The sequence below is a fragment of the Chrysemys picta genome, chromosome 6, assembly GCF_011386835.1.
Source record: "Chrysemys picta bellii isolate R12L10 chromosome 6, ASM1138683v2, whole genome shotgun sequence".
Classification (NCBI taxonomy): domain Eukaryota; kingdom Metazoa; phylum Chordata; order Testudines; family Emydidae; genus Chrysemys; species Chrysemys picta.
In genome coordinates, this window is record NC_088796.1 from 213,169 (window position 1) to 233,944 (window position 20,776).

Genomic DNA, 20,776 nt, shown 5'->3' on the forward strand with positions numbered 1-20,776 from the left:
CACCTGAAGTGGGGGGCCAAGGAGGGCCCCAAGGATGTGGGGGTACACCCGTATTTGCCCACTAAGGTATTGATGGGGGGGGACCTGAAGAACTGGCCAAGCAACCCCCAAAAGGCACTGGTTGTGACCCGCAGTCAGAGCCGGTGAGGGGCACTGCGCCCTGGCCTTGGGGGGGGTGCCTTGCCTGAGGCGCAGGACCCTAACCTGGTGGGGAGGGAACGCCCAGGGACACGGCTCAGGGAGGCTGCAGCTTCAGCCCCAGCGGGCGAGAAAGAGCAGGTGGCCATCCCTGTCCCAGCTGCTGAGTTCCAGGCCGAGTTACAGAGAAATCCCTCCTTGCGAAAAATAAGGAACCTGGCCGACCTCAATGCGGTACAGACCATGGGACGAGGTGGCCGGAAAAGGTTCCTGTGGGAGAAGGGGTTCCTGTACCGAGAATGGGCTCCCCCAGGGAAAATGAAGTCAGGGGGAATCAGGAGGCAGCTGGTGGTACCCCAGAAGTATCGCCGCCAGCTGCTGTGCCGGGCCCATGACATTCCCCTCTCAGGGCACCAGGGAACCTGGCGTACCCAGCAAAGGCTGCTACGAAGCTTTTACTGGCCTGGGGTCTTTGTTACTGTCCGACAGTACTGCGGATCCTGTGACCCCTGTCAGAGGGGGAGAAAGGCCTGGAACAAGGGAAAAACAGCTTTAGGACCCTTGCCCAGCATAAAAAAATCCTTTCCGGAGGGTGGCCAAGGTTAAAAGGGCGGCTCTAAACCAAGAGAGCCCAAAGCACAGACCTCCAGACTGGAGCGCTGGAAAAAGACCACAGCCCAGTTGAAACCCCAGAGGTATGGGGGTGGAAAAAGGGCACAGGCTGCATAAACCTTCCCACATGCAAACTGCGAGGGCCATCAAGCACCCCCGACCTAAGGGGGGGCGTGAGACTGGAGGGGCCTGGTGTAATTCTCACCAAGGAATGGGAGGGATGCGGGGGCATCCATGGGAACGGGGGTAGGTTCGAACTTCCCCGGGTCACTGGTTAAAGTGACCCTGCTCAGTTCGGTCTCGAAGGGGGGAGATGTAACGAACTGGGCCTGTTCTTACTGTGGTGTGTGAATGCTGACAGGGGAGTGTGGCTAGGATAGTCTGCATTGGGGGATGGGAGTCTGCCCGAGGGTGAATACCTGAGCATGTAACATGAGAACCCAGGAAGGGGTTGAAGGCCAGGTGATACCTTGGCCCGGGAAACTGAACAAAGGCTGTGGGAGGGGTCGCTGAGGGGAGAGTGCTGGAAGCAGGCTGGAGAGATGGCTGGGAGGCAGAGATTGCTCTGACCTCCCAAGGGGGCTGTGGTGCCCTGGGACCCCCAGATGGACCTAACTGAGGGGGGCCCTGTTGTCTGTGCCTGCAAGACCTGTCTCGGACTGTATTCCTGTCATCCAAATAAACCTTCTGCTTTACTGGCTGGCTGAGAGTCATGGTGAATTGCAGGAAGCCGGGGGTGCAGGGCCCTGTGTCCCCCAATACTCCGTGACAAGGGGGAAAGCTGCCCTGGCCCCCAGGCTCTGCGTGGGGGGAGCTGCCCTGAGGCCGGAGACAATTCACGCCTGGTCGCTGAGCGAGTGTTTCTGAGAAGCAGCAAAGAGTGAAAAAGGGAAGCACCCTCCTTCTCCGTCCCCCTGGGCCCCAGAGTGTAACACCCCCCCACACAGAGCTCTGCCACGGGGATGGGGGGGGCGTGCCCGGGGCCCCACCACGGCCTGCCTGTGCCCGCTCCTAGACCAGGGCTCGCGAGGCAGGGACAGGCTGCTGGGTTGTGCGGTGGGGGCGGGCGTCTGTGCCCCTCCGTCTGTGAGCCTCTGGTTACCCCCTCCCCCTCTCGCGCTGCAGCCTCATTCCCCGAGAGTGAGACTGTGGTTTTGCTATCTCATGGGACAGGACATAATGAAATAACCAGTCGGGGACTTCCCTTTCCGTCTGAGCCCAGACCCTCCGGCGCCCGGAGCAGACAGCGCCCAGCCCCGCCCGGAGCGATGGACCCCCGCTGCCTCTGGCTCTGGGGTCTGCTCACAGGTAGGTCCCGCTCTCACCCCCCGCCCGGACCGATGGACCCCCGCTGCTTCTGGCTCTGGGGTCTGCTCACAGGTAGGTCCCGCTCTCATCCCCCGCCCGGAGCGATGGACCTGCTGCCCCTGGCTCTGGGGTCTGCTCAGAGGTGGGTCTGGCTGGTCCCTGTTCTGTCCCCAGGGGGTGTAGGCAGGTCAGTGCTGCGGGTGAGGCTGGCAGTGGGGAGCGAGGAAGGGTCTTGGGCAGTTCCAAGGTGCCCAGGGCAGGTGGCTCCTCTGGACGGGGGCGGGGGGGATGACGGGGCCTTGTGCACACGCAGGACGTGAGGGTGCGAATTCGCACGCATGCTGGGGCAGGGGCGGAAGGGGCCTAGTGCAGGTAGCGCAGGCCTGACTGGTGCTCGGTCCAGTGCCCCTCGCAATGGGGGCTGGGGCCAGGCCGGGCCCTGCGACTTGGAACGAGGCTCCTTGTGCTTCTCTCTCCACCTCCCCCAGCCTCGGCTGAATTCGCATCAGTCTGCAGCTTGTCTCTGCCAAGGTGGCTCTGGCCGGGGGTTTACACTGTGTGGGTCCGCAGTGTCTCTGGATTTGTACTAGGTCTCCTTGCAAAAGTCCAGTCTTGTCAACTCCTCTGTCGAGTTCCTCCACCTTTCTCACTAGGCCCATCATGGCTGCCGCGCTGCGGCTGAGAAGGTTGTTGGGCTTTGATCCTTTCACCATGTGCACGGTGAATGCGCAGCCTTTGTCTCTGTAAGTTATCTCTGTGGTGAAGTGGCCCCTGCAGATCAGAAACCCTCCAGGGCTAGTCAGAGCTGGGCCAGGGGACGTCAGCTCTGGGAAGATTGAAGGTGATTGTAAGTCCCTGTGACGAACTGGGACTGTTCTTACTGTGGTCTGTGAATGCTGACAGGGGAGTGTGGCTAGGATAGTCTGCATTGGGGGATGGGAGCCTGACCAACAGAGAATACCTGAGCGTGTAACATGAGAACCCAGGAAGGGGTTAGAGGCCAGGAGCAACTGTATGAGCAGTGCCCATCCGACCTGAGGCTGTGGTTGAGGGACAAAAAACCAGAGAACCCGCGACATGCAGGCCGGCTGGCCGATGAGTTTGTAAAGAGCCGGTCAGGGGATAACAGGGAGGAGTCCCAAAGGAACAGTCCCACCACAACACAGAGAGAGAGTCACCATGGGACCTCCCAGCGGGAAAATACGGAAAACCCCCATCAAAGGGGAACATCCGGCGTCAGGACCATCCGACCCACTCGAGGGGACCCACGGGACATGGGCTGCTATCACTGTGGCCAGAGAGGCCACATACGGGCCCAGTGCCCCAGGCTCAGGGACAGACTGAGCAGACCGAACCCACAGAGGGTTGACTGGGTAGAGACCCAGCCCGGTGAGAGGCAGCATTCCCAGGGAAGGGGGGCTGGCAGAGTACCACCTGCTAAGGAGGGAGGAGAGCTCCAGGCCAACTCCTCTGGGGGGCTGGATGCTCCAGACTCAGGAGTTTTGGTTTATACGGTGGGCGCGGGGCTGTCCCTCCAGAGAGAGTACCTTGTTCCCCTGGAGGTGGATGGGAGGAAGGTCAATGGATACTGGGATACGGGCGCAGAGGTGACACTGGCCCGGCCCGAGGTGGTGGCCCCAGATCAGGTGGTGCCCAACACCTACCTGACCCTGACAGGGGTGGGCGGGACCCCAGTCAAAGTGCCCGTGGCGAGGGTACACCTGAAGTGGGGGGCCAAGGAGGGCCCCAAGAATGTGGGGGTACACCCGTATTTGCCCACTGAGGTGTTGATGGGGGGGGGGACCTGGAGGACTGGCCAAACAACCCCCAGGGTGCCCTGGTGGTGACCTGCAGTCAGAGCCGGCGAGGGGCACAGCGCCCTGGCCTTAGGGAGGGTGCCTTGCCCGAGGCGCAGGACCCTAACCTGGTGGGGAGGGAACACCCAGGGACACGGCTCAGGGAGGCTGCGGCTTCAGACCCAGCTGGCGAGATAGAGCAAGTGCCCATCCCTGTCCCAGCTGCTGAGTTCCAGGCCGAGTTGCAGAGAGATCCCTCCTTGCGGAAGATAAGGGACCTGGCCGACCTCAGTGCGGTACAGACCATGGGGAGAGGTGGCCGGAAAAGGTTCATGTTGGAGAAGGGGTTCCTGTACCGAGAATGGGCTCCCCCAGGGAAAATGGAGTCAGGGGGGATCAGGAGGCAGCTGGTGATACCCCAGAAGTATCGCCGCCAGCTGCTGTGCCGGGCCCATGACATTCCCCTCTCAGGGCACCAGGGAACCTGGCGTACCCAGCAGAGGCTGCTACGGAGCTTTTACTGGCCTGGGGTATTTGTTACTGTCCGACAGTACTGCGGATCCTGTGACCCCTGTCAGAGGGGGAGGAAGGCCTGGGACAAGGGGAAAATGGCTTTAGGACCCTTGCCCAGCATAGAGGAGCCTTTCCGGAGGTTGGCCAAGGTTAAAAGGGGGGCTCTGAACCAAGAGAGCCCAAATCACAGATCTCCAGACTGGAACGCAGGGAGAAGACCACAGCCCAGTTGCAACCCCAGGGGTATTGGGGTGGGAAAAGGGCACAGGCCGCATAAACCTTCCCACATGCGAACTACGAGTGTCATCGAGCACCCCTGACCTAAGGGGGGGCGTGAAACTGGAAGGGCCTGGTGTAATTCTCACCAAGGAATGGGAGGGATGCTGGGGCATCCATGGGAACGGGGGTAGATTCGAACTTCCCCAGGTCACTGGCTAAAGTGACCCCGCTCAGTTCGGTCTCGAAGGGGGGAGAGAGGTGACGAACTGGGACTGTTCTTACTGTGGTCTGTGAATGCTGACAGGGGAGTGTGGCTAGGATAGTCTGCATTGGGGGATGGGAGACTGACCAACAGAGAATACCTGAGCATGTAATATGAGAACCCAGGAAGGGGTTAGAGGCCAGGTGACACCTTTGCCCGGGAAACTGAACAAAGGCTGTGGGAGGGTTCGCTGAAGGGAGAGTTTCAGGAGCTGGGGGGCAGACGGGGCTCTGACCTCCCAAGGGGGCTGAGGTGCCCTGGGACCCCAAGATGGACCTAACTGGGGGGGATCCTGTTGTCTGTGCCTGCAAGACCTGTCTTGGACTGTGTTCCTGTCGTCTAAATAAACTTTCTGCTTTACTGGCTGGCTGAGAGTCATGGTGAATCGCAGGAAGCCGGGGGTGCAGGGCCCTGTGTCCCCCCACACTCCGTGACAGTCCCCTATGAGAGCACTGTGACATCAGCTCCTGAGTCACTGTTAACGGTAATAATCTTGCCAGGATGTCACGGAGTCACAGACCAGATGCTCTGGGACTGCTCTGTATGAATCCAGCCAGGACTCTGGGGCAGTGTCGCTCCCCTCAGGGCACACAATCCAGGGCAGAATTCCTCCTCAGCTGTGGCCTTCCTGGGTCTGACCTCAGAGCATTCAGCACCCCTGTCCTCACCGTGTGCATCCCGCAGCGGGTCTGCCCGGGCGGGGTCCTGGGGAAGCCAGAGGGTCCTGCACCCCCACTCCGCAGTCAGACGTGACTCTCAGCCAGCGTAAAATGGAAGGTTCATTAGTCGACAGGAACACAGCTTGGAACAGAACTTGTTAGCACAGAAATCAGTGACTTTCAGCCAACTCCCTCTGGGGGAACCGCGGGCCAGATGCCCTGGACTCCCCCCTCTCCGAGTCCCCCACCGCAGACTGAACTGGACCCAGCTGCCTGGCCTCGGACACGCCCGTTGCCCATCCTCTGATCTTTGTCTGGCTTCCCGGGCAAAGTGTCACCTGGTCCATCCCCCTCCTGGTTCTCAGGTGACGAAGGGCATCGGCCATTGCTTACGTGGAGGCAGCTGGGCAGCCTCACCTGCCCCCAAGGGCCACAGCGAAAGTCACACGCCCTTATTCCCACCACCGAGGCATTGGTGCACTACATGGGAAACTGAGGCACACACAGTAGTCATATACGATAGTAAGACTCACATACAACATAACGAGGGAAAACCTCACTTCGTCACATCGGAATATTCAGGTTCACTCTCCAGGCAGGCTCGGTGTCATCACACGTGATAGATCCCAGAAACAACAGCTCTTGATTGTTGCTAATAGCAGCCAACTCCCCGACGGCTTTGGTGTGGGAAACAGCTGGAGAACGTCCATATTTCATGCGTTTATTACACCGTGTGCTTGTGACTGGACATGCATCATCTCTTGGGACATGACTTTTTCCATCCCTTGTGCACATAAGCTGGAATTTGTCCCTTTTAGTCAGGGGAATTCTCTCTCCTTTCCTCAGGGTTTTATGATAATGACCTTTTACAAGTGTCTGTTTACGGTTTCTAAGCTAGTTTTAGGTGTTTCAAGTCGCTCTGGCCTTTTGTTCTGTTGTTGGACTAGTTCAGACTGTCAAGTATCAGAGGGGTAGCCGTGTTAGTCTGAATCTGTAAAAAGCAACAGAGGGTCCTGTGGCACCTTTGAGACTAACAGAAGTACTGGGAGCATAAGCTTTCGTGGGTAAGAACCTCACTTCTTCAGATGCAAGTAATGGAAATCTCCAGAGGCAGGTATATATCAGTGTGGAGATAACGAGGTTAGTTCAATCAGGGAGGGTGAGGTGCTCTGCTAGCAGTTGAGGTGTGAACACCAAGGGAGGAGAAACTGTTTCTGTAGTTGGAAAGCCATTCACAGTCTTTGTTTAATCCTGATCTGATGGTGTCAAATTTGCAAATGAACTGGAGCTCAGCAGTTTCTCTTTGGAGTCTGGTCCTGAAGTTTTTTTGCTGTAAGATGACTACCTTTACATCTGCTATTGTGTGGCCAGGGAGGTTGAAGTGTTCTCCTACAGGTTTTTGTGTATTGCCATTCCTGATATCTGACTTGTGTCCATTTATCCTCTTGCGTAGTGACTGTCCAGTTTGGCCAATGTACATAGCAGAGGGGCATTGCTGGCATATGATGGCATATATAACATTGGTGGACGTGCAGGTGAATGAGCCGGTGATGTTGTAGCTGATCTGGTTAGGTCCAGTGATGGTGTTGCTGGTGTAGATATGTGGGCAGAGTTGGCATCGAGGTTTGTTGCATGGGTTGGTTCCTGAGTTAGAGTTGTTATGGTGCGGTGCGTGGTTGCTGGTGAGAATATGCTTAAGGTTGGCAGGTTGTCTGTGGGCGAGGACTGGCCTGCCTCCCAAGGTCTGTGAAAGTGAGGGATCATTGTCCAGGATGGGTTGTAGATCACTGATGATGCGTTGGAGAGGTTTAAGCTGAGGACTGTAGGTGATGGCCAGTGGAGTTCTGTTGGCTTCTCTTTTGGGCCTGTCTTGTAGCAGGAGGCTTCTGGGTACACGTCTGGCTCTGTTGATTTGTTTCTTTATTTCCTTGTGTGGGTATCGTAGTTTTGAGAATGCTTGGTGAAGATCTTGTAGGTATTGGTCTCTGTCGGAGGGGTTGGAGCAGATGCGATTGTACCTCAGTGCTTGGCTGTAGACGATGGATCGTGTGGTGTGACCGGGGTGGAAGCTGGAGGCATGAAGGTAGGCATAGCGGTCGGTGGGTTTTCGGTATAGGGTGGTGTTAATGTGGCCATCGCTTATTTGTATGGTGGTGTGCAGGAAGTGGACCTCCCATGTAGATTGGTCCAGGCTGAGGTTGATGGTGGGGTGGAAGCTGTTGAAATCATGGTGGAATTCTTCCAGGGTCTCCTTCCCATGGGTCCAGATGATGAAGATGTCATCAATGTAGCGTAGGTAGAGAAGGGGCATGAGTGGACGAGAGCTGAGGAAGCATTGTTCCAGGTCAGCCATAAAAATGTTGGCATATTGTGGGGCCATGCGGGTGCCCATAGCGGTGCCACTGGTCTGGAGGTATATATTGTCACCAAATTTGAAATAATTGTGCGTGAGGATAAAGTCACAGAGCTCAGCAATAAGTTGTGCTGTGTCATCATCAGGGATACTGTTCCTGACAGCTTGTATTCCATCTGTGTGTGGGATGTTTGTGTAGAGAGCCTCTACATCCATGGGGCTAGGATGGTGTTTTCTGGGAGGTCACCAATGCACTGTAGTTTTCTCAGGAAATCTGTGGTGTCACGGAGATAGCTGGGAGTGCTGGTGGCGTAGGGTCTGAGTAGGGAGTCCACATATCCAGACAGTCCTTCAGTGAGAGTGTCAATGCCCGAGATGATGGACCAACCCATGCAACAAACCTCAATGCCAACTCTGCCCACATATCTACACCAGCAACACCATCACAGGACCTAACCAGATCAGCTACAACATCACCGGCTCATTCACCTGCACGTCCACCAATGTTATATATGCCATCATATGCCAGCAATGCCCCTCTGCTATGTACATTGGCCAAACTGGACAGTCTCTACACAAGAGGATAAATGGACACAAGTCAGATATCAGGAATGGCAATACACAAAAACCTGTAGGAGAACACTTCAACCTCCCTGGCCACACAATAGCAGATGTAAAGGTAGCCATCTTACAGCAAAAAAATTTCAGGACCAGACTACAAAGAGAAACTGCTGAGCTCCAGTTCATTTGCAAATTTGACACCATCAGATCAGGATTAAACAAAGACTGTGAATGCTATCCAACTACAGAAACAGTTTCTCCTCCCTTGGTGTTCACACCTCAACTGCTAGCAGAGCACCTCACCCTCCCTGATTGAACTAACCTCGTTATCTCCACACTGATGTATACCTGCCTCTGGAGATTTCCATTACTTGCATCTGAAGAAGTGAGGTTCTTACCCATGAAAGCTTATGCTCCCAATACTTCTGTTAGTCTCAAAGGTGCCACAGGACCCTCTGTTGCTTAGTTCAGACGGCTTTGCTATGTGTACGGCTGTGGCGAGGTTTAAATCTCTGTTCAGCTGTCGCTGCTGTGACAGCTGGGTTAACGGTTTTTATCCGTTAACCCAGGAACCAGCCTGTCTCCGATATTGTCATGTTCTGCCGCCCCAAATCAGTTTTCAGCCAACGCTCGCAGAGCTCTGATAAAACAGTCAACATTTTCCCCTGCTCCTTGAATTCTCTGGTGAAAACACACTCTTCATGGACCTCCTTTCTCTGCAGTATAAAGGGTGCATCCAACACAGCCAGAACCCTTCCCTAGCCATCTTTGTGACTGTCTTCAGTAAAGTCAAAGGATTTAACTATCTGCTCTGCCTGCTTCCCCGTAGCACACACTAAAGTTGATAGCGGTGTATCTCCGGTGTCTTTGTGCAGTTTGTTTGCAATTCAAACCTTGCAAAATACTCATCTCAAAGCCAAAGTTCTCTGGGTCATTGGCGAGTGGCACGTTGATTAGATCCTGCAGCGTTTGTTGCTTTGTTCCTTCTGTTCGCAACCTCGCTTGTTGTTTTCTTTCCATCTCTGGTCTGAGTTTACTCCTGACACCATGTTCGTCTGTGCCAGATACGGGCTGGTTACAGAGCTTCCTTTCCAGAGAGACCCACCAGAGGTGTTGATCGTAAGATCCTCTAATGCTCTGATAGGTAGGGCCCAGGTTAGCTTAGACAAGGTGTGTTACACTCAGCGCCCCCGAGAGGCTGAACAGTGTAATACAGTTCACAGCCCATCACACCTTCTGTCTGTGTCTCTAGGGGGCGCGCTGCGGGGCGGTTGGGCACAGCGTGGCTGGTCCATGTATGTCCCCCCACGGATAACGGGGCTGAGAGGAGATTCCATTGTGCTGCCCTGCACCTTCGCACACCCGATCCACGACTACACGGGTGACATCCGGGTGATCTGGAAGCCCGATATTTTCCAATGCCTGGTGAGGAACAGCAGCACCGAGACCAGCAGCTTCGACAACTGCACGACGGGGCAGGGGCCGAATGGGCGCTACCGCCTGGCTGGGGACCCCCGGCGGCACAACCTCTCCCTGCACATCGCAGGGCTGCACTACGAGGACAGCAGAGAGTACACGTGCCGCGTGATGATCCCAGATGTACCAAATGCCTACGAGAAGATTGGGATAACGCTCAACGTGGAAGGTACCGTGCCCAGGGTCAGGGGCTGAGCTCTCGAAGCCCGTCTAGGCAATCCCGGGGTCACGCAGTCTCTGCCAGGCAGGGCCCTGCTGCTGGCCGCAGCCTGGTGCAGGGGGGGAGGGATGTATGTGGTGCCGGGGGCCCTGGGCTCCGTTCGCTCCCAGAGGTGGGGCTGCTCCCCTCTGAGAATGGCCCCGTGCAGAGGCCCCATGGCCTGGAGCCATCCGCGGGCAGAGCACAGCATGGAGCTGTGTGAGGGCCCCACCCTCCTGACCCCTGCCTGCTGTGGGGCCAGACCGGCAGCTTCCCTGGCACCTGCCCCCCGTGCCCCTGTGCTGTGTGCCCGGGCAGGGCCTGCCCAGGGGATTGCTCTCTGCCATGGCTCAGCCACCCTGGGAGGCCCCAGGCCTTTTCCCTGCCCCAGTGGGGGTGTCTCCGTAGTGCCCAGCCCCAAAGCAGATGGGGGGGCGATCCCAGCCCCCCATGGGCTGCCTGCTCCCCCATCGGTGCCTCCTCTCCTCTCCCCACAGCGCGACCCAGCATCCTCAACCTCACGCTGCTCCCCGGGCCCCTCCCTGTGCGGGTGGCCTGCACGGCCGAGGGGATCCCCGTGCCCAACATCTCATGGCGGGGGCCGTCGGGGATCAAGGTGGTGCAGCGGCAGAACACTCCTGGGCCCTGGTACCAGACAACGCAGGTGGTGTCAGTGAACCAGACCGGGACCTACACCTGCCGGGCGGAGAACGTGCACTACTGGGCTGAGCGCTCGGTGTCCATGGGGTCCACGGGGCCGCCCCTGCTGCTCATCGTCCTACTCCCAGCAGCCCTGCTCCTGCTCGCCGGCCTCCTGCTGCTCGTCCTCTGCTGCCGATGGAAAGGTAGGGGCGAGGCGCACCCGGGGCAGCCCCCACCCGCCTGGCACTGCAGCAGCCCCCGCAGCGGGCCCGGGCCAGGGCAGGCGTCGGCTGGAGTGGCTGCAGCGAGGGCCTCAGCTCAGCGCCACCCCCAGAGCCCCCAGCAAACCAGGCCACTCTGCAGTGAAGCCCTCCCTCTGCCCCATGGTGCATTGCCCGCGCAGGGCGACCCCCAGCAACCCCCACCCAGAGCGCAGTACCCAACGGGCGCTGCGGGCGTCCCAGAGCTGAGTGGGGAGGGGTCCCGACAGGCGCTGCGGGGGTCCCAGGGCTGAGTGGGGAGTGGGTCTTGATGGCGCTGCAGGGGTCCCAGGGCTGAGTGGGGAGGGGTCCCGATGGGCACTGTGGGGGTCCCAGGGCTGAGTGGGGAGGGGGTCCCAACAGGCGCTGTGGGGGTCCCAGGGCTGAGTGGGGAGGGGGGTCCCCGACGGGCGCTGTGGGGGTCCCAGGGCTGAGTGGGGGGGGGGTCCCGATGGGTGCTGCGGGGGTCCCAGGGCTGAGGTATGGGGCTCCCTCCCCCAGCTACCCCCTGTGCCCCGGTGCTGTGGGGGCGGATCCCTGGCACTGCCCCTTGCTCACAGCCATGTTTCTATGGCACCGGTCTCTGCAATGCCGCAGGCTCCAGAACAGTGGGGTGGGCAGGGGGTGCAGGACGGGGCCCAGGCTGGCACCGGCACCATCTCTGACGTCTCCACCTTGTTCTCTTACAGGCCAGTGCCGGGTCCCGGGGAGGTGAGTGTCCTCACGGTGCCTGTGTGTGTCAGTGGGTGTGCAAGGGCCGCAGGTGTGTCTAGGCAGGTGTGTCTGTGGGCTGTGTCTTGGTCGGTGTCCGAGGACATGGTGTGCATAGTGGGTGGGTGTGCAAGGCCTGCATGTGTGTGCCTGGGCGGGTGTGTGAGAGCAGGGTGTGTGTGTGTGTGTTTCTGGGTCGGTGTGCAAGGGCAGGATTTGTGTCAGTGGGGTTGTGTCTAGGTGGGTGTGTGAGGGCTGGGGGTGCATAGTAGGCAGGTGCGCAAGGCCTGGGGTGGAGTGTCAGGGGGTGGGTGTGCAAAGGCAGGGGCTGTGTCTGGGCAGGTAAGTTTAGGCAAGTGTGTGAGGGCAGGCTGTATGGAGTGTGTGTGTGTGTGAGGCCTGAGTGTGTGTCTCAGTAGGTGGGTGTGCTAGGGCAGGGGGTGTCAGTAGGTGCCTGTGTCAGTGAGTGGTTGTGTGTGGGCACGTGCATATAGGTAGGTGTATCTGGGCAGGCATTCAAGGGCAGGGTGCATGTCTGGGTGCCTGTGCGAGGGCAGGGCGTATCAGTGGATGCTTGTGTGTGTGTCTCGGCAGGTGTGCAAGGACAGGGGGTGTCAACAGGTGTCTGTGTCAGTAGGTGGTTGTGTGTGGGAAGTGCATATTGGTAAGTGTGTCTGGGTGGGTATCTGAGGGCACGGTGTGTGTGTGGGCAGGTGTGCGAGGAAAGGGTGTGTATCTGGGTGCATGTGCGAGGACACGGGGTATAAGTGGGTGGTTGTGTGTGTCTGGGCAAGTATGTAAGGGCAGGTGTGTCTGGGTGGGTGTGCAAGGACAGGTGGTGTCAGTGGGTGGCTCTGTGTGTCTGTGTGGGTGTGCAAGGACAGAGGGCGTGTCTGGGTGTGTGTGCGAGGGAAGAGTGTGTGTTCGTGGATGTGCACGGGCAGGTTGTGTGTGAGAGCGGGTGTGTGAGGTCAGAGGGTGTCAAAGGGTGGTTGTGTGTGTCTGGATGCATGGGTATGCAGGGGTAGAGGGTGTGTCTCGGTGGCCGTGCAAGGGCAAGGTTTGAGTGTGAGCGGGTATGTGAGAACAGTGTGTGTGTGAGAGAGTGGGTATGTGAGGGCAGGGGGTGTCAATGGGTGGTTGTGTGTGTCTGGGTGGGTGGGTGTGCAGGGGCAGAGGAAGTGTCTGGGTGTGAGTGTAAGGGAAGGGTGTGAGTGTGAGCGGGTGTGTGAGGGCAGAGGGTGTCAATGGGTGGTTGTGTGTGTTTGGGTGCGTGGGTATGCAGGGGCAGATGGTGTGTCTGGCTGTGAGTGTAAGGGAAGGGTGTGAGTGTGAGTGGGTGTGTGAGAACAGTGTGTGTGTGAGATTCATAGATTCATAGATTCTAGGACTGGAAGGGACCTAGAGAGGTCATCGAGTCCAGTCCCCTGCCCGCATGGCAGGACCAAATACTGTCTAGACCATCCCTGATAGACATTTATCTAACCTACTCTTAAATATCTCCAGAGATGGAGATTCCACAACCTCCCTAGGCAATTTGTTCCAGTGTTTAACCACCCTGACAGTTAAGAACTTTTTCCTAATGTCCAACCTAGACCTCCCTTGCTGCAGTTTAAGCCCATTGCTTCTTGTTCTATCCTTAGAGGCTAAGGTGAACAAGTTTTCTCCCTCCTCCTTATGACACCCTTTTAGATACCTGAAAACTGCTATCATGTCCCCTTTCAGTCTTCTCTTTTTCAAACTAAACAAACCCAATTCTTTCAGCCTTTCTTCATAGGTCATGTTCTCAAGACCTTTAATCATTCTTGTTGTTCTTCTCTGGAGCCTTTCCAATTTCTCCACATCTTTCTTAAAATGCGGTGCCCAGAACTGGACACAATACTCCAGTTGAGGCCTAACCAGAGCAGAGTAGAGCGGAAGAATGACTTCTTGTGTCTTGCTCACAACACACCTGTTAATGCATCTGTAATGGTCCGGTGTGGGGGTTGGGCCCTCTCCGGGGCCGTCGGGAACCAGGCCACCTCACTACACGGCCTGGATCGGTCTCTGCAAGGGGCTACCGCCCTCCGTCAGGGCTAGGCAGCAACCCTGGTCCGGGCTCCGGTTCTCACTGCCGGAGCTGAGAATTACAAAGTCAGTTAAGCCCACGCGCTAGCTCAGGGCGGGCAACACACAAGGGTTCAGGGGGGCTCAGAACCTTCCTGAAAGCTGAGCACTCACACAGTCAGTAGCTAAGGCCCGGCCCTCAATCAGGGCGGGGCGGCGCACAATAGTCCCGGGGGGCTCAGAACCTTCCTTCAGGCTGAGCAGTAACAAAGTTAATAAGCCCAGGCCCTTAGTCCGGGCGGGGTAACAAACAAAAGTTCAGGGGCTCAGGTCCGTGGATCAGGAGCTGAGCACTGGCAAACTCAGGACGCCCCAAGCCCTTAGTCAGGGCGGGGCAACAAACAATAGTTCAATTGCGATGCCGGAGCGCTGGCTGGAGGGGGAAGCTGCCACCCGTAAGTGGGGTGGCAGGGGGGACACAGGCCCACCCACTCCACTGTGTCCCAGCCCGGGGCCCTAAGAGCGGCAGTCAGTCTGCCGCTGTGTCGGTGGGGTCCTGACTGCAACACACCGACATTGGCTCCTCTGCTGTAGCCAGACTGGGGTCAGCTACCCCCGGGCTACTTTCCATTTCCCCCTCCATTGGTACCTGCTCATCGCTGGGCTCGGCAGCGGGGTCCCACACCATGGGTTCCTCAGCTCGCAGAGGGTCGTCTGGGTCGGGCTGCTCCTCCGGTCTCGGGTCAGGGGGGCGCTCGGGCTCCCCCTCGAGGTACCGTGCCCGGGGCAGGCTCGGCCACTCCACTTCGGGGTACCTTGCTCGGGGAAGGCTCGGCCAATCCGCGTCGGGGTACCTGGCTCTGGGGAGGTCCGGTCGGCCGGCGTCCGGGTATCTGGCTCTGGGGAGGCTCGGTCCGTCCGCGTCCGGGTACCTGGCTCTGGGAAGGCTCGGTCTAGCCGGAGCTCGCACCGGCACGTCTGGCCTCTCCGGCCGCTGGGCTCCCACTGAGTGCTGGGGCCTGGCTTTTATACTTCCTGTCCCGCCCCTTGACTTCCGGGGGGCGGGAACAGGTGGCGGTGGCTCCGCCCACTCGGGTGCCAATTCAGGCTCCTCTCTTTCAGGGGCCGTCGGGAACCAGGCCAGTTCACTACAGCATCCCAGAATCATGTTTGCTTTTTTTGCAATAGCATCACACTGTTGACTCATATTTAGCTTGTGGTCCACTATAGCCCCTAGATCCCTTTCTGCCGTACTCCTTCCTAGACAGTCTCTTCCCATTCTGTATGTGTGAAACTGATTGTTCCTTCCTAAGTGGAGCACTTTGCATTTGTCTTTGTTAAACTTCATCCTGTTTACCTCAGACCATTTCTCCAATTTGTCCAGATCATCTTGAATTATGACTCTGTCCTCCAAAGCAGTTGCAATCCCTCCCAGTTTGGTATCATCCGCAAACTTAATAAGCGTACTTTCTATGCCAATATCTAAGTCGTTGATGAAGATATTGAACAGAGCCGGTCCCAAAACAGACCCCTGCGGTACCCCACTCGTTACGCCTTTCCAGCAGGATTGGGAACCATTAATAACAACTCTCTGAGTACGGTTATCCAGCCAGTTATGCACCCACCTTATAGTAGCCCCATCTAAATTGTATTTGCCTAGTTTATCGATAAGAATATCATGCGAGACCGTATCAAATGCCTTACTAAAGTCTAGGTATACCACATCCACAGCTTCACCCTTATCCACAAGGCTCGTTATCCTATCAAAGAAAGCTATCAGATTGGTTTGACACGATTTATTCTTTACAAATCCATGCTGGCTGTTCCCTATCACCTTACCACCTTCCAAGTGTTTGCAGATGATTTCCTTAATTACTTGCTCCATTATCTTCCCTGGCACAGAAGTTAAACTAACTGGTCTGTAGTTTCCTGGGTTGTTTTTATTTCCCTTTTTATAGATCGTGTCACAGAGTGTGGGGGACACAAGGCCCTGCACCCCCGGCTTCCTGCGATTCACCGTGACTCTCAGCCAGCCAGTAAAGCAGAAGGTTTATTGGATAACAGGAACAGTTTACAGCAGAGCTCGTAGATACGACCAGGACCCCTCAATCAAGTCCTCGTGGGGAGCGCAGGGAGCTTAGACCCCAGCTTGGGGTTCCCTGCGTTGCACCTCCCAGCCCAAAACTGAAAACTCCCAAATCCCTCCAGCAGCTCTCCCCCCTCCCCTCTGCTCCTCCTCTCCTTTGTTCCCTCTCCCGGGCAGAAGGTGTCACCTCTCCCCCCACCCCCCTCCTGGCTCAGGTTACAGCTCAGGTAGCTCAATGTAACTCCCAGGCTCCATTCCCAGGTCAAATCTGCCCTGCTCCCTGCTCCGTCACAGATGGGCACTAGATTTGCCCTTTTCCAGTCTTCTGGAATCTCTCCCGTCTCCCATGATTTTCCAAAGATAATAGCTAGAGGCTCAGACACCTCCTCTATTAGCTCCTTGAGTATTCTAGGATGCATTTCATCAGGTCCTGGTGACTTGCAGGCATCTAACTTTTCTAAGTGATTTTTAACTTGTTCCTTTTTTATTTTATCTGCTAAACCTACCCCCTTCCCATTAGCATTCACTAGGTTAGGCATTCCTTCAGACTTCTCGGTGAAGACCGAAACAAAGAAGTCATTAAGCATCTCTGCCATTTTCCAAGTTTCCTGTTACTGTTTCTCCCTCTTCACTAAGCAGTTGGCCTACCCTGTCTTTGGTCTTCCTCTTGCTTCTAATGTATTGATAAAAAGTCTTCTTGTTTCCCTTTATTCCTGTAGCTAGTTTGAGCTCATTTTGTGCCTTTGCCTTTCTAATCTTGCCCCTGCATTCCTGTGTTGTTTGCCTAGATTCATCCTTTGTAATCTGTCCTAGTTTCCATTTTTTATATGACTCCTTTTTATTTTTTAGATCATGCAAGATCTCGTGGTTAAGCCAAGGTGGTCTTTTGCCACATTTCTATCTTTCCTAACTGGCGGAATAGCTTGCTTTTGGGCCCTTAATAGTTTCCCTTTGAAAAACTACCAACTCTCCTCAGTTGTTTTTCCCCTCAGTCTTGATTCCCTTGGGACCTTACCTATCAGCTCTCTGAGCTTACCAAAATCCACGGGTATGTGAGGGCAGGGGGTGTCAATGGGTGGTGGTGTGTGTCTGGGCGGGTGTGCAGGGGCAGAGGGAGTGTCTAGGTGTGAGTGTAAGGGAAGGGTGTGAGTGTGAACGGGTGTGTGTAAGGGAAGAGTGTGAGTGTGAGTGGGTATGTGAGGGCAGGGGGTGTCAATGGGTGGTCATGTGTGTCTGGGCCAGTGTGCAGGGGCAGAGGGTGTGTCTGGGTGTGTGTGTGAGGGCAAGGTGTGTGTGTGAGCGGGTGTGCGAGGGCGGGGGGGTCTGTGACACCATGTTCTCTGCACCACTCTGTGCTGCTCACCCACTCATTTCCTCGTGCCCCGCGCTGGTGCTGCCCCCGCAGACTGGCTCTTCGCACCCTGATCACAGCAGGGTGGGGGGCTGAGCTGGGGACTTTGCTCTGCTCATGGCTGGAAGGAGACGAAATGCCCCCTCCCCCCCCCCCCCGCCCCAGCGGGCTTGTGGGGCCAGGCCGGTCGGTCTGTCTGGCTCTGCAGCTGGGCTGGCCTGGTGGCGCCCCAGAGCATGTGCCAGGGATGGTGCTATGGGGGGGGGCGGGCAGGGTCTCTCCCTGGGCAGTCGGGCCTAGCTCCCGTGTCTAACCCGCTTCCTTCTCCCAGGGAGCCGGCAGCCCCGGCGGGCCCCACCCAGGATGCACCTTGCACAGGTAGGAGCCGGGCATGGCCCTGGGCCAGCTGCACGGGGCGGGGGCGGGGGGGGGGCTCAGGGTAGGTGCAGCGCACAGGCAGCGTTCCAGGCCAACGGCACCTCGCCGCGCCTCTCGTGTGGGCATGTGGGGGGCTGGGGAGGGCATGTGGGACATTGGGGGGGGGCATACCAAGTATCTGCCAATTTCCCCCCCCCCCCCCCCCCCAGAAGTACCAAAAATTAGTAACTTTAAAAAAACAAAATATTTTGGCATCAAAACTTGCTGCCTTTCCCCCCCCCCCCAATCTGAATGAGCCAGGCAGGCCCAGCCCCCTGCACCGCCCCCGACCCCCAGCCCAAGTCGAAAGGGCCTTCACCAAACCCAGCGGGTTTGACCAGCTGCCCCATTGCCATGTGCGTGTCGTGTATCCCTGGGGACTGCATGGAGCCAGGTGTCACCTCCCTGCCGCCCCAGGGTGCAAAGGGCTGCCCAGCCCTGCCCTCCCCCCACCCCCAAATTCAGCCATTCCCTGCCTGTACATAAGAATGGCCACACTGGGTCAGACCAACGGTCCATTTAGCCCAGTATCCTGTCTGCCAACAGTGGCCAATGCCAGGTGCCCCAAAGGGAATGAACAGAACAGGGAATCAGCAAGTGATCCATCCCCTGTCGCCCATTCCCAATTTCACAGCAGTCAGAGGTTTTAGGGACACCCAGAGCATGGGGTTGAATTCCTGACCACCTTGCCTAGTAGCCATTGATGGATCTGTCCTCCAGGAACTTAGTCTTTTATTAACCCAGTTTACATTCGGCCTTCACAACATCCTCTGGCAATGAGTTCCACTGGTTGACCGTGTGAAATATTTCCTTATGTTTGTTCTAAGCCTGCTGCCTACTAATTTCATTGGGTGATCCCTGGTTCTAGTGTTATGAGAAGGAGTAAATAATACTTCCCTACTCACTTTCTCCACACCAGTCATGATATTATAGACCTCTGTCATATCCCCCCTTAGTCGTCTCTTTTCCAAGCTGAAAAGTCCCAGTTTTATTAATCTCTCCTCATACAGAAGAAGTTCCAAACCCCTAATCATTTTTGTTGCCTTTTCTGAACCCTTTCCAATTCCAATACATCTTTTTTGAAATGGGATGACCAGAACTGCACGCAGTATTCAAGCTGTGGGCGTGCCATGGATTTATATAGAGGCAATATGATATTTTCTGTTTTATTATCTCTCCCTTTCCTAATGATTCCCAACATTCTGTTCGTTTTTTTGACTGCTGCTGCACATTGAGTGGATGTTTTCAGAGAACTATCCACAATCACTCCAAGATTTCTTTTTTAAGTGGTAACAGCTAATATATGTATAGTTGGGATTATGTTTTCCAATGTGCATTATTTTGCATTTATCAACATTGAATTTCATCTGCCATTTTGTTGCCCAGTCACCCAGTTTTGAGAGATCCTTTTGTAGCTCTTTGCAGCCTGCCTGGGACTTAACTATCTTGAGTAGTTTTGTATCATCTGCAAATTTTGCCACCTCACTGTTTACCCCTTTCTCCAGATCATTTACGAATTGTTTGAACAGCAGGGGTCCCAGTACAGATCCCTAGGGGGCCCTGCTATTTATCTCTCTCCACTGTGAAAACTGTCCATTTTTCCTACCCTTTGTTTCCTGCCTTTTAACCAGTTAGTGATCCCTGAGAGAACCTTCCTCTTATCCCATGACAGCTTCCTTTGCTTAAGAGCCTTTGGTGAGGGACCTTGTCAGAGGCTTTCTCAAAATCCAAGTACGCTGTATCGACCCTGGTCCACATGGTTGACCCCTCAATGAATTGTAATAGCTCGGTGAGGCATGATTTCCCTTCACAAGAACCATGTTGACTCTTCCCCCAACAAATCACGTTCATCTCTGTGTCTGATCATTCCATTCTTTCCTAAAGCTTCAACCAATTTGCCCGGTACTGAAGTCAGGCTTACCGGCCTGTAATTGCCGGGATCGCCTCTGGAGCCTTTTTAAAAAGTCTTTTGTTACTTTAGCTATCCACCAGTCACCGGGTACAGAAGCTGATTTAAATGATAGGTTACAAACCACAGTTCGTAGTTCTGCAATTTCACATTTGAGTTTCTTCAGAACTCTTGGGTGATACCACCAGGTCCTGGTGACTTGTTGCGGTTTAATTTATCCATTTGTTCCAAAACCTCCTCTACTGACACCTCAGTCTGGGACAGTTCCTCAGATTTGTCACCTAAAGAATGGCTCAGGTGTGGGATTCTCCCCCGCATGCTCTGCAGTGGAGACTGATGCAAAGAATTCATTCAGCTTCTCCGCAACGGCCTTGTCTTCCCTGAGTGCTCCGCTAGCACCTCCAGCGGCCAGGGGCCCCACTGATAGCTTGCCAGGCTTCCTGCTTCTGATGGACTTACGAAATTTTCGGCTGTTAGTTTTTGTGTCTTTAGCTCGATGCTCATCACTTGCTTTCTTGGCCTCGTTACACTTACACACGTGCCTTCCCGGAGTCCATGCTCCTTTCTCTTTTCCTCGCCAGCAGGACGGGAGAGCGTAGGGAGAACTCAGCCTCGTGTGGCCGATACCTGCGCTCCCTGCCAGGCAGCGGCTCACGCCAATGGGCTGCCTCCTGCCCAGGCCCTGCCCCAGCCTGGGCTCAGCTCCGCTGTGTCTCCAGCAGAGAAGCCGGACAGCTGCACCTACGCAGATCTGACCTTCCCCCAGCGCTGGGGCCAGCAGGAGAGGTGAGTGGACGAGCCGGGCTGGGGAAGGATCCCAGACTATCCCTGCTCCGTGCCAGGCTGCAGGGGATGGTTCCCCACCCAGCCCCGCAGTCCCGTGCTCCATAGGACACAGACCCCCAGCCCAGCCTGCTCCTCCTGCGGCCCCAGACCAGGGCGTGCTGCAGCGGTGCTGACCTGGCACCGGCCCCATGCCCTGCACATCCCTCCCCTGGCTGTATCAGCGCTGGCCCCTCCTGACCCAGCCATGCGCTATCTGTGCCCACGGCCCACGCCCAGAGCACGATCCCTCGCTAGGCCAGGGCTGGCAGACGCTGGCATGGAGCTGCGCGTGGGGCTGGGTGTTGGAGGGGATCCCGCCTCCCCTGCGGTGCCGGGGCCCAGGCCCTGTGAGCGCGGGGGGGCCGGAGGCGCAGCAGCTGGCAAGGCAGTGTTTGCTTCTCCTGCAGCAGTGGGCCCCAGGTGGGGGCTCATT

At 56.4% G+C, this 20,776-nt stretch overlaps 1 protein-coding gene across 1 annotated transcript; it reads left to right on the top strand.

Annotated features, from left to right (window-relative positions):
- The first annotated feature begins 1,881 nt into the window (after positions 1 to 1,881).
- LOC103307244 (sialic acid-binding Ig-like lectin 15) lies at positions 1,882 to 20,308 on the top strand. The gene is made up of 6 exons (XM_065549928.1): positions 1,882 to 2,058; positions 9,674 to 10,066; positions 10,594 to 10,941; positions 11,688 to 11,709; positions 17,524 to 17,581; positions 20,162 to 20,308. Exons 1-6 carry the CDS (start codon positions 2,019 to 2,021, stop codon positions 20,306 to 20,308), a joined length of 1,008 nt encoding a protein of 335 aa, XP_065406000.1. The 5' UTR covers positions 1,882 to 2,018.
- The last annotated feature ends 468 nt before the right edge of the window (positions 20,309 to 20,776 follow it).

Bases quoted from the DNA above. Each gene is read 5' to 3' on its own strand.
- LOC103307244 (XM_065549928.1), top strand. From the start codon at position 2,019: ATGGACCCCCGCTGCCTCTGGCTCTGGGGTCTGCTCACAG. The intron at 2,059-9,673 runs GTAGGTCCCGCT...CTGTGTCTCTAG, and splicing joins GCTCTGGGGTCTGCTCACAG to GGGGCGCGCTGCGGGGCGGT. The intron at 10,942-11,687 runs GTAGGGGCGAGG...GTTCTCTTACAG, and splicing joins CCTCTGCTGCCGATGGAAAG to GCCAGTGCCGGGTCCCGGGG.